The sequence below is a fragment of the Astyanax mexicanus genome, chromosome 2 (genome assembly GCF_023375975.1).
Source record: "Astyanax mexicanus isolate ESR-SI-001 chromosome 2, AstMex3_surface, whole genome shotgun sequence".
NCBI lineage: Eukaryota > Metazoa > Chordata > Actinopteri > Characiformes > Acestrorhamphidae > Astyanax > Astyanax mexicanus.
Window position 1 is genome coordinate 75,604,441 of NC_064409.1, and position 19,771 is coordinate 75,624,211.

At 37.4% G+C, this 19,771-nt stretch overlaps 1 protein-coding gene across 1 annotated transcript in view; it reads left to right on the top strand.

The window, feature by feature from the left end:
• ctnna1 (catenin (cadherin-associated protein), alpha 1) overlaps positions 1–19,771 on the top strand; it is a 268,835-nt gene that overhangs the window by 243,349 nt on the left and 5,715 nt on the right. The window contains exon 17 of the mRNA XM_049475253.1: positions 14,023–14,157. Coding sequence (XP_049331210.1) covers positions 14,023–14,157 — 135 coding nt within the window. The remainder of the gene's footprint in view (positions 1–14,022; positions 14,158–19,771) is intronic.

The following is a 19,771-nucleotide window of genomic DNA, read 5'->3' on the forward strand; positions in this document are numbered from 1 at the left end:
TGCGACTTGGCATTTAATTTGTCATTTACCAGCTACACAGCGCTGCGCTGCCCATTTATAGCAACAGGTTCATTCAGACAAGCTCTCAGACGAGTAATGAGCGCAGAGTTTGTTTTACATCTCATTTTCATTTAAGAAATAAGTCGTCTAGACAGTCGGTCCCGGAGAAACCGTGAATCAGCCCAATTATGTATAAAATACCCAGCATATAGCCGGTATTGCTGCGCTGCACAGAACAGACAAACAGCAGCCTTCCATCGCTTGTTATCCTCAAAACGTTCTATATTGATTCTGCACTCATTTCAGCTTTGAAGTGAACTCAGCACAGCCGTGCTTTTGCTGTATGGACTCCACTTCATCTAGCACTATCTCCAGTTGTACTACAGATGGGCTTGTAAGGTCACTGTAAGTAATCATGTTCCTGTGCCGTATCTGTGTGAACTTTTCCAGAAGCAGCACTTTTCCTTCATTCCTCTCTCTCTCTCTCTCTCTCTCTCTCTGAGCTGCAGCTACTCACTTTTTCAGAACGGTGGGAAGGAGGGAGAGAGGGAGGGAGGGAGGACGGTGACTGAATGCAGAATTAGCCTTGAGGGTGGCTTGGACATAAATTAAGTGGACTCAGCTTCAGCCTTGAGAAACACCTCTCTTTTAAAAAAAAAAAAAACTACAGCCTTGTGCTGGCCAGTACTGTTTAGTTTGTTTGCCTCCTTTCAGTCAAGGGAGCACCTCTGTACTGTTCACTACCTGTTTATTTTGCTTACTCACATAGTAATTGTTCGCTACAGGATAATAATTGGGCCAAATTTGAGGGACATTAGCTCTTTCCGACAAATCAAAAATCTCTCCAGATTCCAGGGTGATGGTAAGAACTGTCTGGTGGGTTTGCACTCCCATATTTGTGCTGGATTTCATCAGGTGCCACAGAGATTTCAGCCCTCACAAGGTTCAGCCTGTTTATCCTGCCTGTCGACATCCACAATAAAAATTGCTTATATCTGTAAAGGCGGTTCTTCTAAAAGTAAAAATGGCAAGTTAAATCGCTCTATTCTGCTTGTTTTTATGCCAAATGTAAGGCCAATTAGTTTTTTTCCCCCAAAAATCAATAGAAATCCAGATTCCAGGTTGATGGTAAATGATTATATTTTCAGATGAACCTGTAGTGTTGTGATTTCACCTCTTATTAGATTCTGTATCAGTTCATCCTCTCTGTCGACATCCACAATAAAAATTAACTATAAAGGAGATTCTTCTGAAAGCAAAAAGGCCAAGTAAATTTTCTTCATTCTGCTTGTTTCAAATGCCAAATTTAAGGCTGATTAGTTCTTCCCAACAATCGAAATCCCTACAGATTTTAGGGTGATAGTAAATAATTATATTTTTAGATGTCCCTGTAGTGTGTGGAGTGTCTAATGCGCTCCCTCAACTGTCTGGTGGGTTTACACTCCCATATTTATGCTGGATTTCATCAGGTGCCACAGAGATTTCATCTATTAGCTTTTTTGTCAGTTCATGCTCTCTGTTGACATCCACAATAAAAATTGCTATTAACTGTAAAGGCGATTCTTCTGTGAGATTCTTCTCCATTCTGCTTGTTTTAATGCCTAATTTAAGGCAGATTAGCTCTTTCCGACCATTAGAAACTCTCCAGATTTCAGGGTGATGGTGAATAATTATATTTTCAGATGATCCTGTAGTGTGTGGAGTCTCTAATGCTCTCCCTGAACTGTCTGGTGGGTTTACACTCCCATATTTGTGCTGGATTTCATCGGATGCCTCAGAGATTTCAGCCCTTATAAGGTTTGGCCTCTTTTTTTTGTATCCCACCTGTTAACATCCCTAGTAAAAATAATAAAAATAATAAGCTAATAAGTATAAACGCAAAAGCAAAAAGGCCAAGTTACATTTCTCCATTCTGCCTTTTGTAATGGAAAATTTTAGGCCGATTAGCTCTTTCCGACAATCAAAAATCTCTCCCGATTTCAGGGTGATGGAAAATTTTATATTTTAAGATGATCTTGTAGTGTGTGGAGTCTCTAATGCTCTCCCAGAACTGTCTGGTGGGTTTGCACTCCCATAATTGTGCTGAATTTCACATCTTATTAGGTTCGGCCTCAGTTAATCCTTTATCTCAACATGCACAGTAAAATTTGCTAATAACTGTAAAGCAAATTAATTTTAAATGAAAAAAGGCCAAGTTAAATATCTCTATTCAGCTTGTTTCAATGCTAAATTTAAGGCTGATTAGGTCTTCCCAACAATCAAAAAACTATACAGAGTTCGAGGTTCGATGGTTAATGATTTTTAGATGATCCTGTAGTGTCTAAAGTCTCAAATTTTCTGAGACAATTTTTAGGATTTTAATTTGCTCTAAGCCATAATCGTTAACAATAAAAGAAGGAAAGAAAAACACTTAAATATTGATATTCAGTTTTTTTGACATGTATTGGCCCTCAAAAGGTTCTTTCTTTTAACCACTTTTGGATTGAAAAACATTTTTTTTTGTAGCAGATGCAAATATAAAGACACTCGAGAGTAAAATCAACTGTAAGAGGTTCTTCTCTGCTACAAACATTGTTCTTAATTCAACCAAAAGTGGTTCTTCAGTGCCGTTCCTTTAAAAACCGTTTCAAACCTTAGAAGCAGAATAGTGTTGTGCCACATTTAGAAACAGTAAGGTAATGTTACAGGTACATATTCTTTTCCCTGAGCTACAAACAATCTCAGCGTGGCCTCAGAGGTGCCGTGCGGTTCTTAAGGTCTAATTGTGTCTAAACTAGATTCACGTCCTCAGGAGAAACAAGCAGATATTTATATCTGTTCATAAACGGAATAGAAAATAAAAAGCCTGCCTTTGAGGGCGTCTTGAGACGGTGCAGCTTAAACAAATAGGAAGGAATTCGTCTGAATTGTTCCGTAAGCAGAGGTACTGAAGATGTACCCTCGAGAGAAGCACCCCAGTGACAGTGTGATGACTTCTTCTTTTCTGAGAATGTGGAAATATTCTCAGAAAAGAATGATTTTCTTCAGTTTACAGAAGTGCAAGAGTGAAATAAAATAACCTGAAATGAATGAGCTGGAATGAAAAATGTGAAAAATCAGTTAATCAGTTAAACGATGTATCCAATCAGTACTTTGATTAAATTGACCATTTATCACAAAGATGCCCAACTGTTGTATATCTGAAATTGGGACTGACTCATACTTTTACAGGACTGTCAAAACTTTCAATGGAAGTTAGTGTACAATTATTTTATTTCCACACATTTTAAAGCATTTCTATTGGTTCATTCCTCATGAAGTTTTGATGCGATATAAAAAAAAAGACTGACACCAAATTCACATTAAGAAAAAATAAAATGCTAAACCGAAAATAATAGATTTTTGCTTAGTTAGTGCAGTTGGTCACTTAACTAATATATATCACGGTTAATTTCTTAATTTTGTGTAGTTCCGGTAAGCCTGGGCGATATTATCTAGCGGTTCATCTAGCATAGCTTGGTTTAACACGGTAAACATGCAGACTACAGGCCGTTAATACTCACGTCTGTGGTGAAAGAGCAAGCGTTTAGCACGGTTAGCAGCTAATGCTAATTCTGCTTCAGCAGTGCTAGCTGGCGTTAGCAGCAGGCTACAGGCCAATTAATACTCACTTTGATTGGCAATAGAGCTAGTGCGGTTAGCAGCTAACTGCTGGAGTTCTAAACTGAAACTCCTGTATTACGCTGTACTTCAGCAGAGTGACTTTACTGCTCCTTAATACCTGAATAATAGAATTCATACATAAGGAGCACTGATGATTTTTGGTAAAATCAATTTAATTAGGATTTTATAGTGCAAAAAAAAAAATTCCAATCTATATATGAATCGTAAAAACCCACCACATTTGGTGTGCATCAGTGTATCTCAGTATCTGAAGTTGTCAGCCTACAGTTCTAGTATAACAAGCCGTCAAAAGCTCAGAAGGTGAAGCCAAATAGGCAGGTTAGTGGAGACGCTAAAAGCTGGACCTCAGCAATGTTCTAGTGGATAGTTGTAAGGCTTACAGCTGGACTCTGTAGGCCTGGTGTGGGTTAGCTGTTTTTCTGAGCTGGATTACTCGCTGATAGTTGATTTTACTGATTGAAGCCACTGCATGTGTTAGACTAAGTTCTGTGGTTATTATTTGTGTTCCAAGTTTAGTGGTGTGTAGCTGCAGGTTTAGGTGATCTTGAAATATCGTAAACCAGTGCCTCCTCCCTTCCTCTGCAGCGGTAGAGCGTGCTGATTGGCCGGTGTTGTTTTGCGGTGTGCTCATCGTGTACTGGCCGTAGTGTCTTTCCTGTGGCTGAATCCAGCAGCTGAACGTGAGCACAAGCGGAGCTTTCACTGGTCTGAGCAGCGCTGCCCCTCATTAGTATGCTTACGAGGTTTCATTTTAACAGGGCGCTGTTCCTCCGCTCTCTTATCCTCCTCTGCTCCATCCCTCTCTCCAGCACTCTCTCTCTCTTTCTGTCCCCCTCTCTCTCATCCTAATCTCACTTTCTCTCATTCACTTTTCGCATCTCTCAATTTTTGCGTTCTCTCTGTGCAACTCTTTCATTCTCTCTCATTCTCTGTGTATCTTTCTCCTCTTAGTCTCTCTTCTCTCTATTTCTCTCCTCTCTTTCAGTCTCTCCTTGTTTACCCTCTCTCACTTTCAATCTGTTCTTTCTTACCCCTGTCTCTCTGTATTTCTCCCCTCTTGCTCTCTCTCCGTCTCTGTACTCTTATCCCCTCCCTCTCCCTTGCCGTTTTCTCCCTCTCTCTTTTCTCCCTTTCTTATCCCCTCTCTCCCTCTTTTCACCTCTTGCTCTTTCTTTATCTCTCTGTACTTTTATTTCCTCTCTTTTAATAATTATCCCCTCTCTTACTCCCTCTCCCCCACCCTCTCTTTCTCGCGCTCTCTCTCTCTCTCTCTCTCTCTCTCTCTCTCTGTTTTGCTCTTCTCTCCTATTCTTATCCCCTCTCTTTCACTCCCTCTCTTTCCCATTTCTTGCTCTCTTTTCATCTCTCTATACTTTTATCCCCTCTCATCACTTTGGTCTTCTCTCTTAGTTTTTGCCCTCTTTTTACCCCTCATCATTTTGTTCACTCTCTCTTTCTCTAGTATGCTCTTCCTCACCTCTATCTCTCTACTTTTTCTCACTCCTTTTTCACCCAGTTTCTCTCTCTCTCTCTCTCTCTCCTTCTCTATCCATTTCCCTCTCTCCTTCACCCTTTCTTCATTATCATTTCCTGCCTTTCTTTTTGTTCTCCCTCTCGCTCTTTTTTTGCCTTCTTTCTTTCTCCCATTTTGTCCTCCTCTTCTTCACTCTATTCCTCTCATCTCTCTCTCTCTCTCTCTCTCTCTCTCCTGGGCTCTGCAGGCAGCGGTTGATGGATATAATGTAGTGTTTTATATTAATGATGGTGGGAGCAGAGCGAGGCTTTTGAAAGGTGGTGGTGAAGGTGAGGGTCGAGGACATGGTGCAGACCTCATCACACACAAGCCACCTGATCACTCCCAGAGTCGTCCTTAACCCTAATAAAATCATGCTGTAATTTTCATATTCCATCATTTCTATCATTTCTATTTCATAGCTCATTGAAATGTATGGAGGAAGTTCTGTTCAAAGTGCTGAGTCTACACTTTCAGTCATTTCACTACCTTACTGAGTTTAAGTGGATTAAAAAGCTTAAGAAGAAGAGAGAGGTTTTGTCTTGTCGCTGATTGTGGTTGCAACGGAAAACTGTTTCTCTTTGTAGCATGCTACAAAAATGTGTAGCTATTATACCATGTATGCTCACTTATTACCAAAGAAAAGGAACCGTAGTTTACTCTATTAAAATATTACTGTAGATAGCCCAGAAATGAATTCAGGGTTCTTATACTTTGTCACAAACTATCAGTGAGTAATCCAGCTCAGTAAGACAGTTAGTATTGCTAAGATCCAGCCAAAGCCACCTGCTCTGTCTGTTAGCACTGTGGCTTTGCCTGGGTATTAGCATAGTAGCAAACCTGCTTTATAAAGCTTCGTCACCCAGAACAGGAATTGAACCCTAGTCTTCCGCATGGTTTGGAAGCTCACTGGAAGGGAGAAGTGTTATCCACTGCACCACACCAACCACACACAGGTTAAAAATATTATCAGCGTCATCGTCTTGTCTTCAGCTGTCTGTGTGTAATCTAGATCAGAACCACAGTCAGGATTGTGGCTAACATGGTCCAAGCCTATCAAAGACTGTTGTTAGCATTGTTGCTAAACTGCAAACCATTCAAACACTGCTGATGATTGTTTGTTAGCATTGCCACTTTATTCCAAATCTATAGTATATAAACAAAACGCATCATATCAATCTGCAACACTCCATCAACCTGTCATCAACCATCAGCGAGTAATCCAGCTTGAAAAAAACACTTATTATTTCCTGTCTAATGACATTTAGAATATCTGTGTAAAAGCTAAAGTACACAAGTGATTAAAATACAAGGTCTAATGTAACTACTACACATGGATACAGGATTTTATAGAAGAGTTGTCCTGAAAATCACTAGTGTTTCAAATAATGAAAAACATTTCACCACATCAGCATTAACTCAAGGTGGTGGTGAAGGTGAGGGTCGAGGACATGGTGCAGACCTCAGCACACTCAGGCTACCAGATCACTCCCCAAGTTGTCCTTAACCCTAATAAAATCACACTGTAATTTCATATTCCATCGTTTCTATCATTTCAACTTCATAGCTCATTGAAATGAATGGGGGGGAGGGGTTCTGTTCAGAGTGCTGAATCTACACTTTCAGTCCTTTCACTACCTTTAACCCAAAAGAGCACATAGTGCTATAAATGTGATATATACTGAACATCCTGAGCATCTCTACAAGAAATTGTCAATCTGTTTTAATTCATTTGATCATATATAACTACTAGAGATTTGATGAGACACTAATATCACGAGACGAGACACGATATTGGGTTCACGAGAATGAGACGAGATTTCATTTTTTTTATTTTAAGAAAACGTCAAAAATGGAAAAATAGCTTGAAAACTAGAGTTTTATCTGACAAAATCATATAACGCAAACTTAACAGACTGGTTTCTCTCACACATTGATTCTATAAGAAATAGAAATAAGAATAAAAAAATAATAAAACTTTTCTAGGTCTTATATAGCGCAAACAATAAGTGCAAACCACAACCAGTCATATTAGGCCTATGGTTTGTGTTTTTTTTCTACTAAATCTCTTGTAATTTAACTATGCAGAACCATAACCAGTCATATTAAGACTATGCTTGAAGTGCAAACAGAGACAGAACATTTTTTAAATACAGTACAGAGCTAAGGGATTAGTACAGCTGCCTATGAAACAGTCACGTGTAGGATTTACTTACAGTATTTACATATGGTTTGTGTCTTGTTGGTCACTGTTACCGTTTATTGTTTTCACTGGAGCCAAAATGCAGCCAGACATACAACTTAAAAGTAGCAGAGGCATCTTCTATACAAATGCCTGAATTTTCCTCTTCTGCTGAGAGCTGCTCTCACTGCTCAGCCATCATACTCTATCGCTATCGCTACTGGGTTGCCAGATCCCTCTTAAAAATTCCACACTTAACTGTTTTTTTTGCCCCGCGAGAGAGGTTTAAGCCTGACGAGAAATATCATCAGTTTTAATCTTGCGAGATCTCGTCACACCCCTAATAACTACAGATTGTAGGTGTGCTTTATGGTTACTTCAGCAAATGAATGTAGCGCCTTTTAAAAGTGTACTTTTTGCTTTTACAGATCTGTTCCAACCATTTAACAATGTAAATACTTTAAACAAACTGTTAAAATACAAGAAACATCATTTATGTTCTATCAGGATTTAAACCTTAAAATATTGTTTTTCATCAATAAGAAAATTGGCTCGTATGGGTTAAGTAATCTCTACTAGAAAAGGGTTTGGATAGAACAGCTTTTTAAAGTAAAAACACAAAAGAAACAGGGATTGTGACTATACACTGACAGTGAGGACATGCTCACTCGATTAATCTGATTTTAATTTTGAATTTGGTATCAGTATTTAGAAATGGGTTAAACATTTAAACAGTAATTTTATATCTAACAATACTATTTTTAATCTGCAAAATCGTAGCTTCTTTTATACTTGAGCTGCTTACAGTGCAAAGTAGTAAAACATAGTAGAATTCATAAGTACTTCTTTATAAAATTAAATAAATGCATCTAAATTAAAAGAAGTAGGCAAACTAAGACAAATTGCATAAAAAGTCACGACGCAAAGAGAAATGAATAAAACAATAAATATTTAGTTAAAAAACTTAACAGATTTATTGAGCTGTGTTTTTAAAACATTTTAAAGATGTATCGACCTTTAAAGGAATGACACAACTTCCACTGTAGATTTAGTGTAACCAGGATACCATTTATAATATGTAAAAATAAAGCTTCTTTCACACTTGAGCAGCTCACAGTGCTACATAGTAAGTAGTAGTTCAGTAGAGTTCATAAGTAATCATTATTAAATAAAAGAAATAAATCTAAATTTAATTAAAAGCTAAAACTGATTTATTAAGATTTATTTTCTAAAACATTTAAAGGTATATTGACCTTACTGAACTTCCGCTGTAGAGTTAGGGCTGAGATTTATTGGCTAAAATACAGTAAAGACTCCTGCTGTTCTGGATCTTATAGAATATATGAGTTATCCTGAGTATAGCCACAGTTTCTAATAACGGAATGGAGTTGACATCAGCATTAACTTAACCCCCCAGGCCCACCCCACTCCCCCAATCCTCGTACAGGTTTAATTGCCAGGCATGTTTGCCGTTGTAGGCATTTCTTTATACCCAGTCATTAAGTTGAACAGGCTCCGTTTAGATGCAGTTGCATTGTTTCATATAGAAGGCTGGCTCTTTATGTTAGCGGAGCTTTTTCCTTCTGGCGTGAGCCGTAAAACCACCCTGTCAGGCGGGCAGCAGGGCTGCAGCGGGAGAAGCAGGCTGTGAAGGCCGTTATGTATAATTCATTTACTTATTTCATTTTTCTGGCTTCCTCCTGGAATGGAGCGCCGCCGTCGTTTTAGCGGAGACTCATTGCTCGGCGCAGATTTGGGATTGAATGTCGTTAAAGGAATTTCGGTCATAAACCCTCCAGCATCTTGGCAAGCTCGTAAAATTAACAGCCACAACTTCCTGGAAATAAAATGGTCAAATGCCAGTTCTGAAATTTGCATGAAGTACGAACTGACCTTGCACTTTATTTCTCTCGCTCTTTCTCAATCTTTCTCTTTTTCCCCTTATTCTAGTTATTCATGTGGGCAGAGTCTACTGCAGTGAATATGGTTATAATATCTTATCTTGCTCGTTTGCATGGACTACTGTCCACTGTTGGTTTAACTTACGTTTTAAATTTAGTATTTAATAATAATGAAGATTATATTTAAACTATATAGGAACAAATACTACATTATTTAGTACTTAAAACGTGTTAAACAAACCAGAATATGTTTTAAGTATCGCATTTATCTTTGAGGACAGATCTGCACACTCTTGGTTTTAATTTTAATCTCAGTGTCTTCATGAGGGAGAGTCACCTGGAATAGTTTTCTCAGCATCTTGAAGGAAGGAGTTCCTGGAGGTGCTGAACAATAGTTGCTGCTTTTTCTTCACGCTGTGAAGCTCCAGCTCATCCCAATTAAATCACCTCAAATCACCCCAATCTCAGTTAATCAGGTTTAGATCAGGGGATTGAGTCAGGTGGAGGACTAACATTTTTTTAATGATTACTACATAATTCTAAATGTGTCCCTTAACTGTCTTTAATATTAATCTACAATGTAGAAAATAAATTAAATGAAGGAAAGCATTGAATCTGGCATTGTATCAGTATTTTTTGATCAACAGACCAATAGAAATGCCCCAAAATGGCATTGAAAAAAAAAGTAATTGGTTATTAGCGATAACTTAATAAATACATGGTATTGTTAATGTAGCTGATGATATAAATATATATACAGCTCTGGTGAAAAAAAATAGAGACCACTTAAAAAAGAACAGTTTCTTTGATTTTACCAAATTGAAAACCTCTGGAATATAATCAAGAGGAAGATGGATGATCACAAGATATCAAACCAAACTGAACTGCTTGAATTTGTGAACTAGGAGTAAAGGCATAAAGTTATCCAAAAGCAGTGTGTAAGACTGGTGGAGGAGAACATGATGCCAAGATGCATGAAAACTGTGATTAAAAACCAGGGTTATTCCACCAAATATTGATTTCTGAACTCATAAACTTTATGAATATGAACTTTTGTTTTCTTTGCATTATTTGAGGTCTGAAACTCTATATTTTTTGTTATTTTAGACATTTTGTTTTTTGCTAATAAATGCTCTAAATGACAATATTTTTATTTGGAATTTGGGAGAAATGTTGTCTGTAGTTTATAGAATAAAACAAAAAAGTTCATTTTACTCAAACATAAACCTATAAATAGCTAAATCAAGTGGTCTTTTATTTTTTATTTTTTTCCAGAGATTTATATAATCAGTATTTCTTGGTTAATGTACCTATAGAATTTCTCCAAAATGGCTTAGGAAAAAATACTTGGAATAATCAAGACACTATTATGCTTCCCTATTAGTGAGTCTCCCCTCAACCTGATTCTGCTGCTATAAGGTGTAGTGTTGCTTTAAGTGTATCTGAATTAACATTTAACGTTTAGCTTTTAACGTAACAACACTTCCACTACATTAAAGATCTGCACTCCTGAGTGTCCTGTGCGTCCTCTGAAGAGTATTCTTTAATGGTGATTAAGCTTTAAAGGCTGTTCATTAAGTGTTTCCAGAAAGCACTCTTTGATTTGGGAGCTCGCTGGGAGATCCTGTGGATCATATTTAATGAACGGCTGGTTGTGCAGGTTGTGCTCTCTGGCTTTTTTTTTTTTGTTTGTTTTAATTCTCCTTCGAGTTCAATACAGCATACCAAGCACACACAGAGGCCTCTGCCTGCACCCCTCTCGCTTCACGAAGTTTAGAAGATTGCGCTCGGTGCATTTCGCTTCACAGAATTAATTATGTATATGGAATCTCGGCACTTTCCCAGCCCACAGCGATTTAAGCAAAGGCTTTACACACAGCTTATTGTTCAAAATGCTGGAAATGTTGTATTTTTCCAAATGTTTTATCTCGACAAGACCCTCTCAAATGGAATAAAGACACAGTTGGGTGGCTGGTTAAATTATAAATAAGTGCCCAGAGCCTGGGCTGTTTGCACCAGTGCTTTAAGTGCTTCTAAATGCACAGGTGCTGTATGGTGCTGGGGAGATCTTATCTGGACACACAGGAACACTGTGGAGGTATCGATGTTTAGTCTGCCAGATACGATGCGATCGATTAAAATCATGTGTGTAGTGAGACTCAGGAGTGTGGAAACACTTGCTGTATCAATAGTAATAACATCTGTAGCTTAGCTCTACAGAACGTGAAAGGAGATATTGGAAGGTATTTTAGATTTTAGTGTTATTTTAGTGTTTGTTTTAAATATACTGGTTTGTATTAGAGATGTGACACTAATACAAAAAGTCATTTCATTTTCCATCATGGTTTGGACCATGAAAATTCATGTTTGAATGTTTTAATCCAAGGAAAATAAAAAAGTGATAATTGCATGAACATAGGCTCTACCTTTTTTTTTTTTTCCTAAAATGAGCACTGAAAGGTTTTTTTGTTGTTTGTTGTTGCACACTTGATCTACAGTTTGAATGGAATTACACTGATAATTTTAGGTGTTTCCGTTCCAAATACAAGTCACTAGTTTGCTCTTCAGACAATAATGCTGACCCAGCTAGCACTGCTGGAGCAGCATTAGCATTAGCCATTCAGAGGTGAGTGTTATCAGCCTCTAGCCTCCTGCTAACGCTGGCTAGCGCTGCTGAAGCAGTATTAGCATTAGCAGCTAACTGTGCTAGCTCTTTCGTTGTTCAGAGGGGAGTATATTCGACTGTAGTCTGTGCGTTTTCTGTGTTAGAACAAGCATTGAGGGACAAACCGCTAGCTACTCTTACCCTGGTTTTCCTGAACATTCAGGGTTCCTTATTGTTGCGCTGTCAGGCGACATAAGCCTCCATGTAGTGGTACTCCTATATTGTGAACAGTGTGAATATCTTCTGTTTAAGGATGAATTTAATGCATGTTTTGCTTGGTTCCATCCAATCCAGACATTTTTCATTTATTGTAACTTCTGGTACAAAGCTTGACTAATGATGAGATCTATCTATTTACGACATATGCTTCTCACAATAGAAACATCTCCATTTACAATAGAAATATAATTATTAAGTTTCTCAACATTGAAGAAAGGTCATACCCCAGGGTTCATATTCATAGGTCTGGATAAGTTTTGGAAAAGTAATGGAAATTTGGTTTACAATCTTTTTGTTTCAGTTTATCAATGGAGAAAATCTATACTACTGTAGAGGTAGCTGAAAACAGTACTTTTGCTTGAAAAAACGTCACTGGTTGTTGCTTCAATGTTAGTAGTAGAAAGTAGTGGCATTTGTCACATGAACTGCACTGCCAAACAAAAAATGCATACTAGTACAGCTTGCTAGCTAACACTAGCCATTTAGCCTAACAAGCTAACACACTGGAGTGACAGTAGCTCAGCTCTGTGGAGTCAGAGATCTGTCTTGCCTGGAGAGAAATGAGAACAGCACTTTATCTGTGAAGCCCCTGCTGCTGTTCCTTGCAATATGAGTGTTTTTATCTAAATAAGATAGAGAAACAGCAGCAAACTACTGTCCTCTCTTCCCCCATATATGTATGTATGTGTGTGTGTGTATATATGTGTGTATATGTGTGTATATATATATATATATATATATATATATATATATATATATATATATATATATATATATATATATATATATATATATATATATATTGTTGCTTGAAGTAGAATTTTAATTCACACTGAACTGAATTTATTTAACTGGAGAAAAAAGGGAATTGTGGGTAAATCTAATAATGTAATGCCTCTCATGGCTTCAAAAATAACATTGTAAATTGATATTAAACTTGTCGTACTTGTGCAATAGTGCTTTTGAGAAATATTTGAGTATTTAGGTCAACGTATTGTAGGTTATAGTGTTTATAGATCTATTTTAAATATTTCATTTTGTAAAAGAAGCCGCGTTAAAGTTGTTGGCGTATCTCTCTTTTTAAGATCTATTGGTTACATTCTTCAGCTGTTTTTCTGCTAATAAAGTCAGATTTCTTCATATATTGTACAATTTTGTGGGACAAAGTAAACCCAATAGTAATTAAAGCCTTAATTTAAAACCTTAGTTTTATATTATATGTACTCTGACAGTACAGTAAGTCACAAACGTATAAAAAATATAAATTTTGGTCATATCATTTTTGATCATAGTCTTTTTGCAATAGTAGTAGAATTGTCAATTCTGTTACTTTGAGCTGGAGTGTCAGTAGTGGTATTTTGAGAAATAGCGCCAATAGCAGTAGTTACCTTAATAAAGTCAGTCTGAGATGCACTTGTTGTGGGCAGGACTTCCAAATAAGTAAGCAAATTTGATTTCGCCTGTGCTCTCTACTATATAAACTCTAATTTTAGTTTAATTTCTATAAAGCTAAGAGATTGAAGCCATCATCACGTGTTTTCCAGCATTAGCAGCTCAGGCAGTGCTCTGAGCAGAGCTATCAGTAGCAGCAGTACTGTGTGGCTGAGCTTCTTGTTTTGCCCGGGGTCACAAGCATTAGGGACACTGCCCCCCGGAGCAATATGAGATTGAGTGGCTTGCTCAAGGGCACAGTGGAGGTATCAGAATGCCATTAGCCAAATCAGAATCTGCCACTCTCTGGTTCAGGGCCGGGGCTGCTGAAATATCTCCTTCTGCAAGGGAAAAAAAAAAGGCCGGGTCCAGCAGTCATTCATCCAGATACAAGACATGATGTCTAATTTATTTGTTTGCCGTCTCTCTCTTTTTCTGTGTCCCGCAGTGTCCCGATTCCACCTGTAAGCAGGACCTGCTGGCCTACCTGCAGCGTATCGCGCTCTACTGCCACCAGCTCAACATCTGCAGCAAGGTGAAGGCCGAAGTGCAGAACCTGGGAGGAGAGCTGGTCGTGTCTGGGGTGAGTTACTATACTTTTTAATTTAATATTCGGAAAATCTGCACATACTCCTTTTGCTTTAAAATAGATAAATATATAATAAATAAATGGACGTCTGAGAGATGGTGCATCAGCCGTCCCTATGTTCTTCTCCATATGGTGGTAATTCTTCCCCGGGTAAGAGCAGAAAGTTGTTTGGTGCATTATGCATTGTTGTTTTTGTCTTCGTCTTCTCAAAGCACATTTCAGGTTTTTTACACCCATGCTATAAACGCCTAATTATAATCAGCTCATAATAAGACTCCAATTAGTACTGTCAATTATTGTATGTCAGCAACATAATTGAGTCATCTTACTTGTGGACTTTGGCTTAAAAACACAAAAAAAGGCTAGGATATTTTCAGAACAAGCATATAGGTGATGGTCGTTTTAACCATTTGGAGTTTGCATGCTTAAATACAGTGGAAAATAACACAAAATGAGGTCATGTGGAAAAGTAGTACACTAAGCAATCATAACATTATGACCACATCTTTTTTTTTTTTTAACAATTCTTTTGCAATAATATAATTGACTAAGTTTTTAAAAAATGCACTTCAAGAATATACTACTGCAAAAAAGTTAACCTTCAAGTATCATTTAGTATAAATGAGTGTCGTACATTCTGTAGAAACAAGAAAACTTACCAAGGCTCTATAATTTTGTTTAGCATTTTATATATATATATATATATATATATATATATATATATATATATATATATATATATATATATATATATATATATATATATATAAGCACAAATAAAAAACAAAAATAATGTAGTAACAAAAATCTGCTGTAAAAAAAAAATTAAGTACAGCATATTTAGTGCATGTAATCTGCAAACAATGCAAATATAGACATTAAATAGGAAACATTTTACAAAATAGACTAATTTCAAGAAAACTAATTATCATGATATATAGTTTTTGTATACTTTTTTTTTTAGTTTTTAAATAAAGTTGGTCTGAGACACTCCTTGGCCTGGGACATGTGGGCGTGGCTAAGAAAAATTTGTAATCACACTTGATTTTGTGTAAAATAATATATAATACAAATATACAAATAATGTGAAAAAAAAGTCTGCCTATGTAAAATGCTAACAAAAATACTTTCAGTAAGTACACATTTTTTTTTCTTTATCGTCTCTGAATTTTGATTGATCTCTAAAATAATAGCAGCTGCTCTGTGGTGTTTTTCTCAACAGGGTGAGAAGAGGGGGATAATTAAGTGTACAGAGAAACAGATACTACAGGACTACAGACTGTAATTATAGTAGTGTCCTAAATGATCAGTGGAGCTGAAAGAATGAGTAATTGGTGTTTTAGAAACAAGGAGATGGTCATAAAGTTATTAGTTATTAGTAGCTGATGGGTGCATAATGCAACTAAAAATGTACAGCTGATCAAACATCTTAAATTAAAATTATTTACTTTACTAATAATTTTTTAAGGCGGACAGGTCAGGACACTCCCACATTTATTACTAGTTGTTCATTATGGTCTGTAAACCATTGTAAGTGTGCGTGTTTGACAGGGGTGGTGTCCTCTGAACACATACAGGGGTTGGACAATGAAACTGAAACAGTTGTCATTTTAGTGTGGAAGGATTAATGGCTAAATTGGAGCAGCCTGGTGTTCAATCTTCATTAATTGCACATTGCACCAGTAAGAGCAGAGTGTGAAGGTTCAATTATCAGGGTAAGAGCACAGTTCTGCTCAAAATATTGCAATGCACACAACATTATGGGTGACATACCAGAGTTCAAAAGAGGACAAATTGTTGGTGCAGGTCTTGCTGGAGCATCTGTGACCAAGACAGCAAGTCTTTGTGATGCATCAAGAGCCACGGTATCCAGGGTAATGTCAGCATACCACCAAGAAGGACCAACCACATCCAACAGGATTAACTGTGGATGCTGTAAGAGGAAGCTGTCTGAAAGGGATGTTCGGGTGCTAATCCGGATTGTATCCAAAAAACACAAAACCACGGCTGATCAAATCACGGCAGAATTCAATGTGCACCACAACTCTCCTGTTTCCACCAGAACTGTCCGTCACCACAATAAATTATTGTGCTCTAAAACCAGGTGTTTCAGTTTCATTGTCCAAAACCTGTATGTGTGAATCTCACTCTAGTCCAGACAGTAATTGAGCAATTCGTCTTCAATCAGTGAAGCTCTGAAGCCTTTAGGAAACCTAAGAACATCACAGCTCGCCCGTGTCGGTCGTTTCCATCACCGGTGCTTCTGTTTTCCCTCCTCCTGCCGCTTCTGGGAGAGAATCAGAATCTTCAGAAGATTAAAATGAGGCAGTTTTATTTGCTTTATTCTTCTGCACGGGGGAGAGTTTCAGGCTCAGCACAGATGTTTGAGCGTTGCTTTGCGCTGTGACTGAGTCTCACTCGCCGAGTGTTTATCCGCTGTGGGTAATTGCAGAGTTTGTATTGAAACAATGCACAGGAGCAGATTCCTGCAGCTGGTAAATAGAGATGCAGCACGGTGGGGTGGATCAAGCTGTACAGTACAGCTCAGCAGATACGAGAGCGGAGTATCATCACCGATTTCTCTCATTGATTCAGTTCGATTGACAATAACAGGATTTGTTTTCATGTGAAAAGAGGTTTTCAAAGAACTAGTGTTGTAATTGTACAAACAAAAGATATTTGTTCAAAACAAGATCAAACAAGTAAGTCTAGTTTTACAGGAACGTCATTATTCACATAGAATAATCAGTTAAATTCTAATATCACATTTTTCGCACTGTAAGTAGCACTGGATGATAAGGAGCACTATCAATAAACGTCTATTGTTGGGCTATTTTCAAACATAGGTAACACCGGATTATAAGACTCATTATGCGATACTAGTAAGGAACAGGGGTGTCTGCATGTTTTCCTTCTAATTCAGCAAGTCTCACCGCTGAGGGGTTGTGGGGTGGGCTAACTACGTTACGTAACGCTAAGCTAAGTAAACAAAACTGTAATTCTTAAAAAAAAAAAAAAACATTTTTGAAGTGAAATGTGAAAAGTGCTGGATGTTAATCTACACAGATTTCACTCCTGAAAACTGTTTATTTTATTTGAGAGTGAGTAAAGCTGTTCAGTATATTTACAGTAAGCTCAGATTTCCGGTAAGGCTAGGTGCAGCAGCATTAATATTAATGGCTAACCGCTAGCACTAGCAAATGGCGCTTGACAGTGCTACACTAAGAAACCCTGAGTGTTCTGTTAATCCAGGGCGATATTAGCTAGCAGTTTGTACCACGTAGCTTGTTTTAACACAGTAAACACTCAGACTTCAGGCCAGAAATACTCTCCGATGAATGAATGGCAAAAGAGCAAGTGCTTAGCGGGGTTAGCAGCTAATGCTAGTGCTGTTCCAGCAGTGCTTAGCAGCCGGGATTAGCAGCAGGCTACAAGCTGATAATATGCGCCTATGAATGGCGAAAGAGCAAGCGCTTAGCGGGATTACCAGCTAATGCCAATGCTGTTCCAGCAGTGCTAGCCAGGGTAAAAAGTGTTTAAATATGAAAGGTGAGTAACACTGAGGTAGTGATGCTTGGCGATGTAACGATTAGTAATGATTTTATGTATGCACAACTGATAAAGTCAGTAGTAGATACTTGAAGTGAAGATAATTTTCGTAAACCTCACCCTAAGCAGACACGTCCTCAACCTCTCCTCATCCACCTTCCTGCTGCAGCACCAGACCTATGCTGCTGGATTTATTCAGAGGCTTTTTATATATATTTTTTCCTTGTCTTGCATTATTTGCTAGTGAATCAAATCACCATGGTGGCACGAGGAGTTAGGATTTGCTCCTGCCAGTCATGCCTTTGCATGCTGAATTGGATTCACTCCCCTCAATCCTGTAGCGGAATCATACTGTATCCAGATGTGCTTATGAAACTCTGCTGGGTGAAATGGAGGCTAATTGAAGCTGAAATGCACTGTGAGAGACTGTGAGCGAGGAAGTCACAGTGTGGTGATTTAGACTGTGCTGAAAATAAGGCTGTGTTATGCTTGTTTCTTCACCTATCATGCGAGAAATGTGTCAGTCTAGACCTGATTACGGTGTTTTTGAGGGTGTAGAGTTTTGGCGGTCAGTCTGTCTAGTCAGATTTATATAGATTTGTTAATCAGGATAGATGCAATATAAAAAAAATCAATTGGTTTTAAATTATCAGTCAAAAACATCCAAAAAAAAAAGAAAAAAAAAAAACAGATCAGCCATAACATTAGTACCATCCACAGTTAATAAGAAGAGAAGTGGAGAAGCAGCAGCATTTTGTTTTTTGTGCCAAAGAAATGTAACTGATTAGATAAGTCCTGCTGGAAAATGAAATCTGCATCCCCATAAAAGTTGTCAGTCTGGAGGAAGACTGGAGAGACACACAGTCCAAGCTGCTTAAGGTCTTAGTTGTCAATTACTTAATTTTACCTAATAATCGTAATTATTTTAAGTACCAATTAGTCTTATATAATATTTACAATTTCTGATGCTCTGATTTTTGGGTTTTTATTTGCTATAAGCCACAATCAACAATTAAAAGAAATAATAAATGCTTAAATGCATATATATATAATACTACATCTATATAATATGAGTTGAACTGAATTTTTGTACTGAGTTACTGAAATAAAGTAGCTTTTCAATGAACTAGTATATTTCTATTTAATTGATTTATTTTAAAATCTTATGGCTACAACTTTTTAATTTGTATGCCCTTTTTTGCAGCTATGTATTACATTTCTACATAACTTTAATTTAGTGTTTTTATTGTCTTACCTAAAAGGTTAATGTCTTAATTTTTCTTAATAATCGTAATTTAACTAATTTACTTTTATTTCTTGTCGAGATTTTACTTGGGTTTCAGTTCACCTGTTTGTATGTACAGCACTTTGAGCTGCATTTTAGTGTAATGCAATTTGCTATATAAATAAAGTTTTAGTATTATTCTCCACAGGTGAAAAACTGATCAGCCATAACATTAGTACCACCCTCAGGTGAAGTAGTATCATATATTAGGCAGTAAGCAAACAGGCAGTTTTTAATGCTTATGTGTTAAAAGCAGGGAAAGGGACCAACATATAACAATTAAATTGTGTGATGGCTGAAAAAGAGCAGGACTTAATAGCAGCAGGGTGTTAATGATGCACGGTGGTCAGTACCTGCTGATTGTGGTCAAATGAGTAAAAAATGCTGGACAGACAGCTGAATCATGATGCCCAAGGCTTCCTTATTTTCATGATGTGCTTTGTTTTAAAGTCTATAAACTGAGCTAAATGTTTTACTTGATTGTGTTGTAAAGGCAGGTCTAGCAGTCAGTGATCTCTCACCAGGAGGTGCACTACCCGAAAGCCTCTGAGAGCCTTTTAGTAGGGCAGCAGAGGCAACATGTTTTACACCCTCTTGTGGCAAAACCCACCTGTTATCATTTACATGATAACATGAGTTCTGTGTGGCTAATACATTTGTATAAGCATTAAATATTAATTCTCCAACAAGGTGTCTAAATGAAGCTGTTAACGTCTGGAAAGTGCGGCTTGTGGGCGTCCTGAAGTAAATGTCTTGATTTTTTTTTTTTCTTTG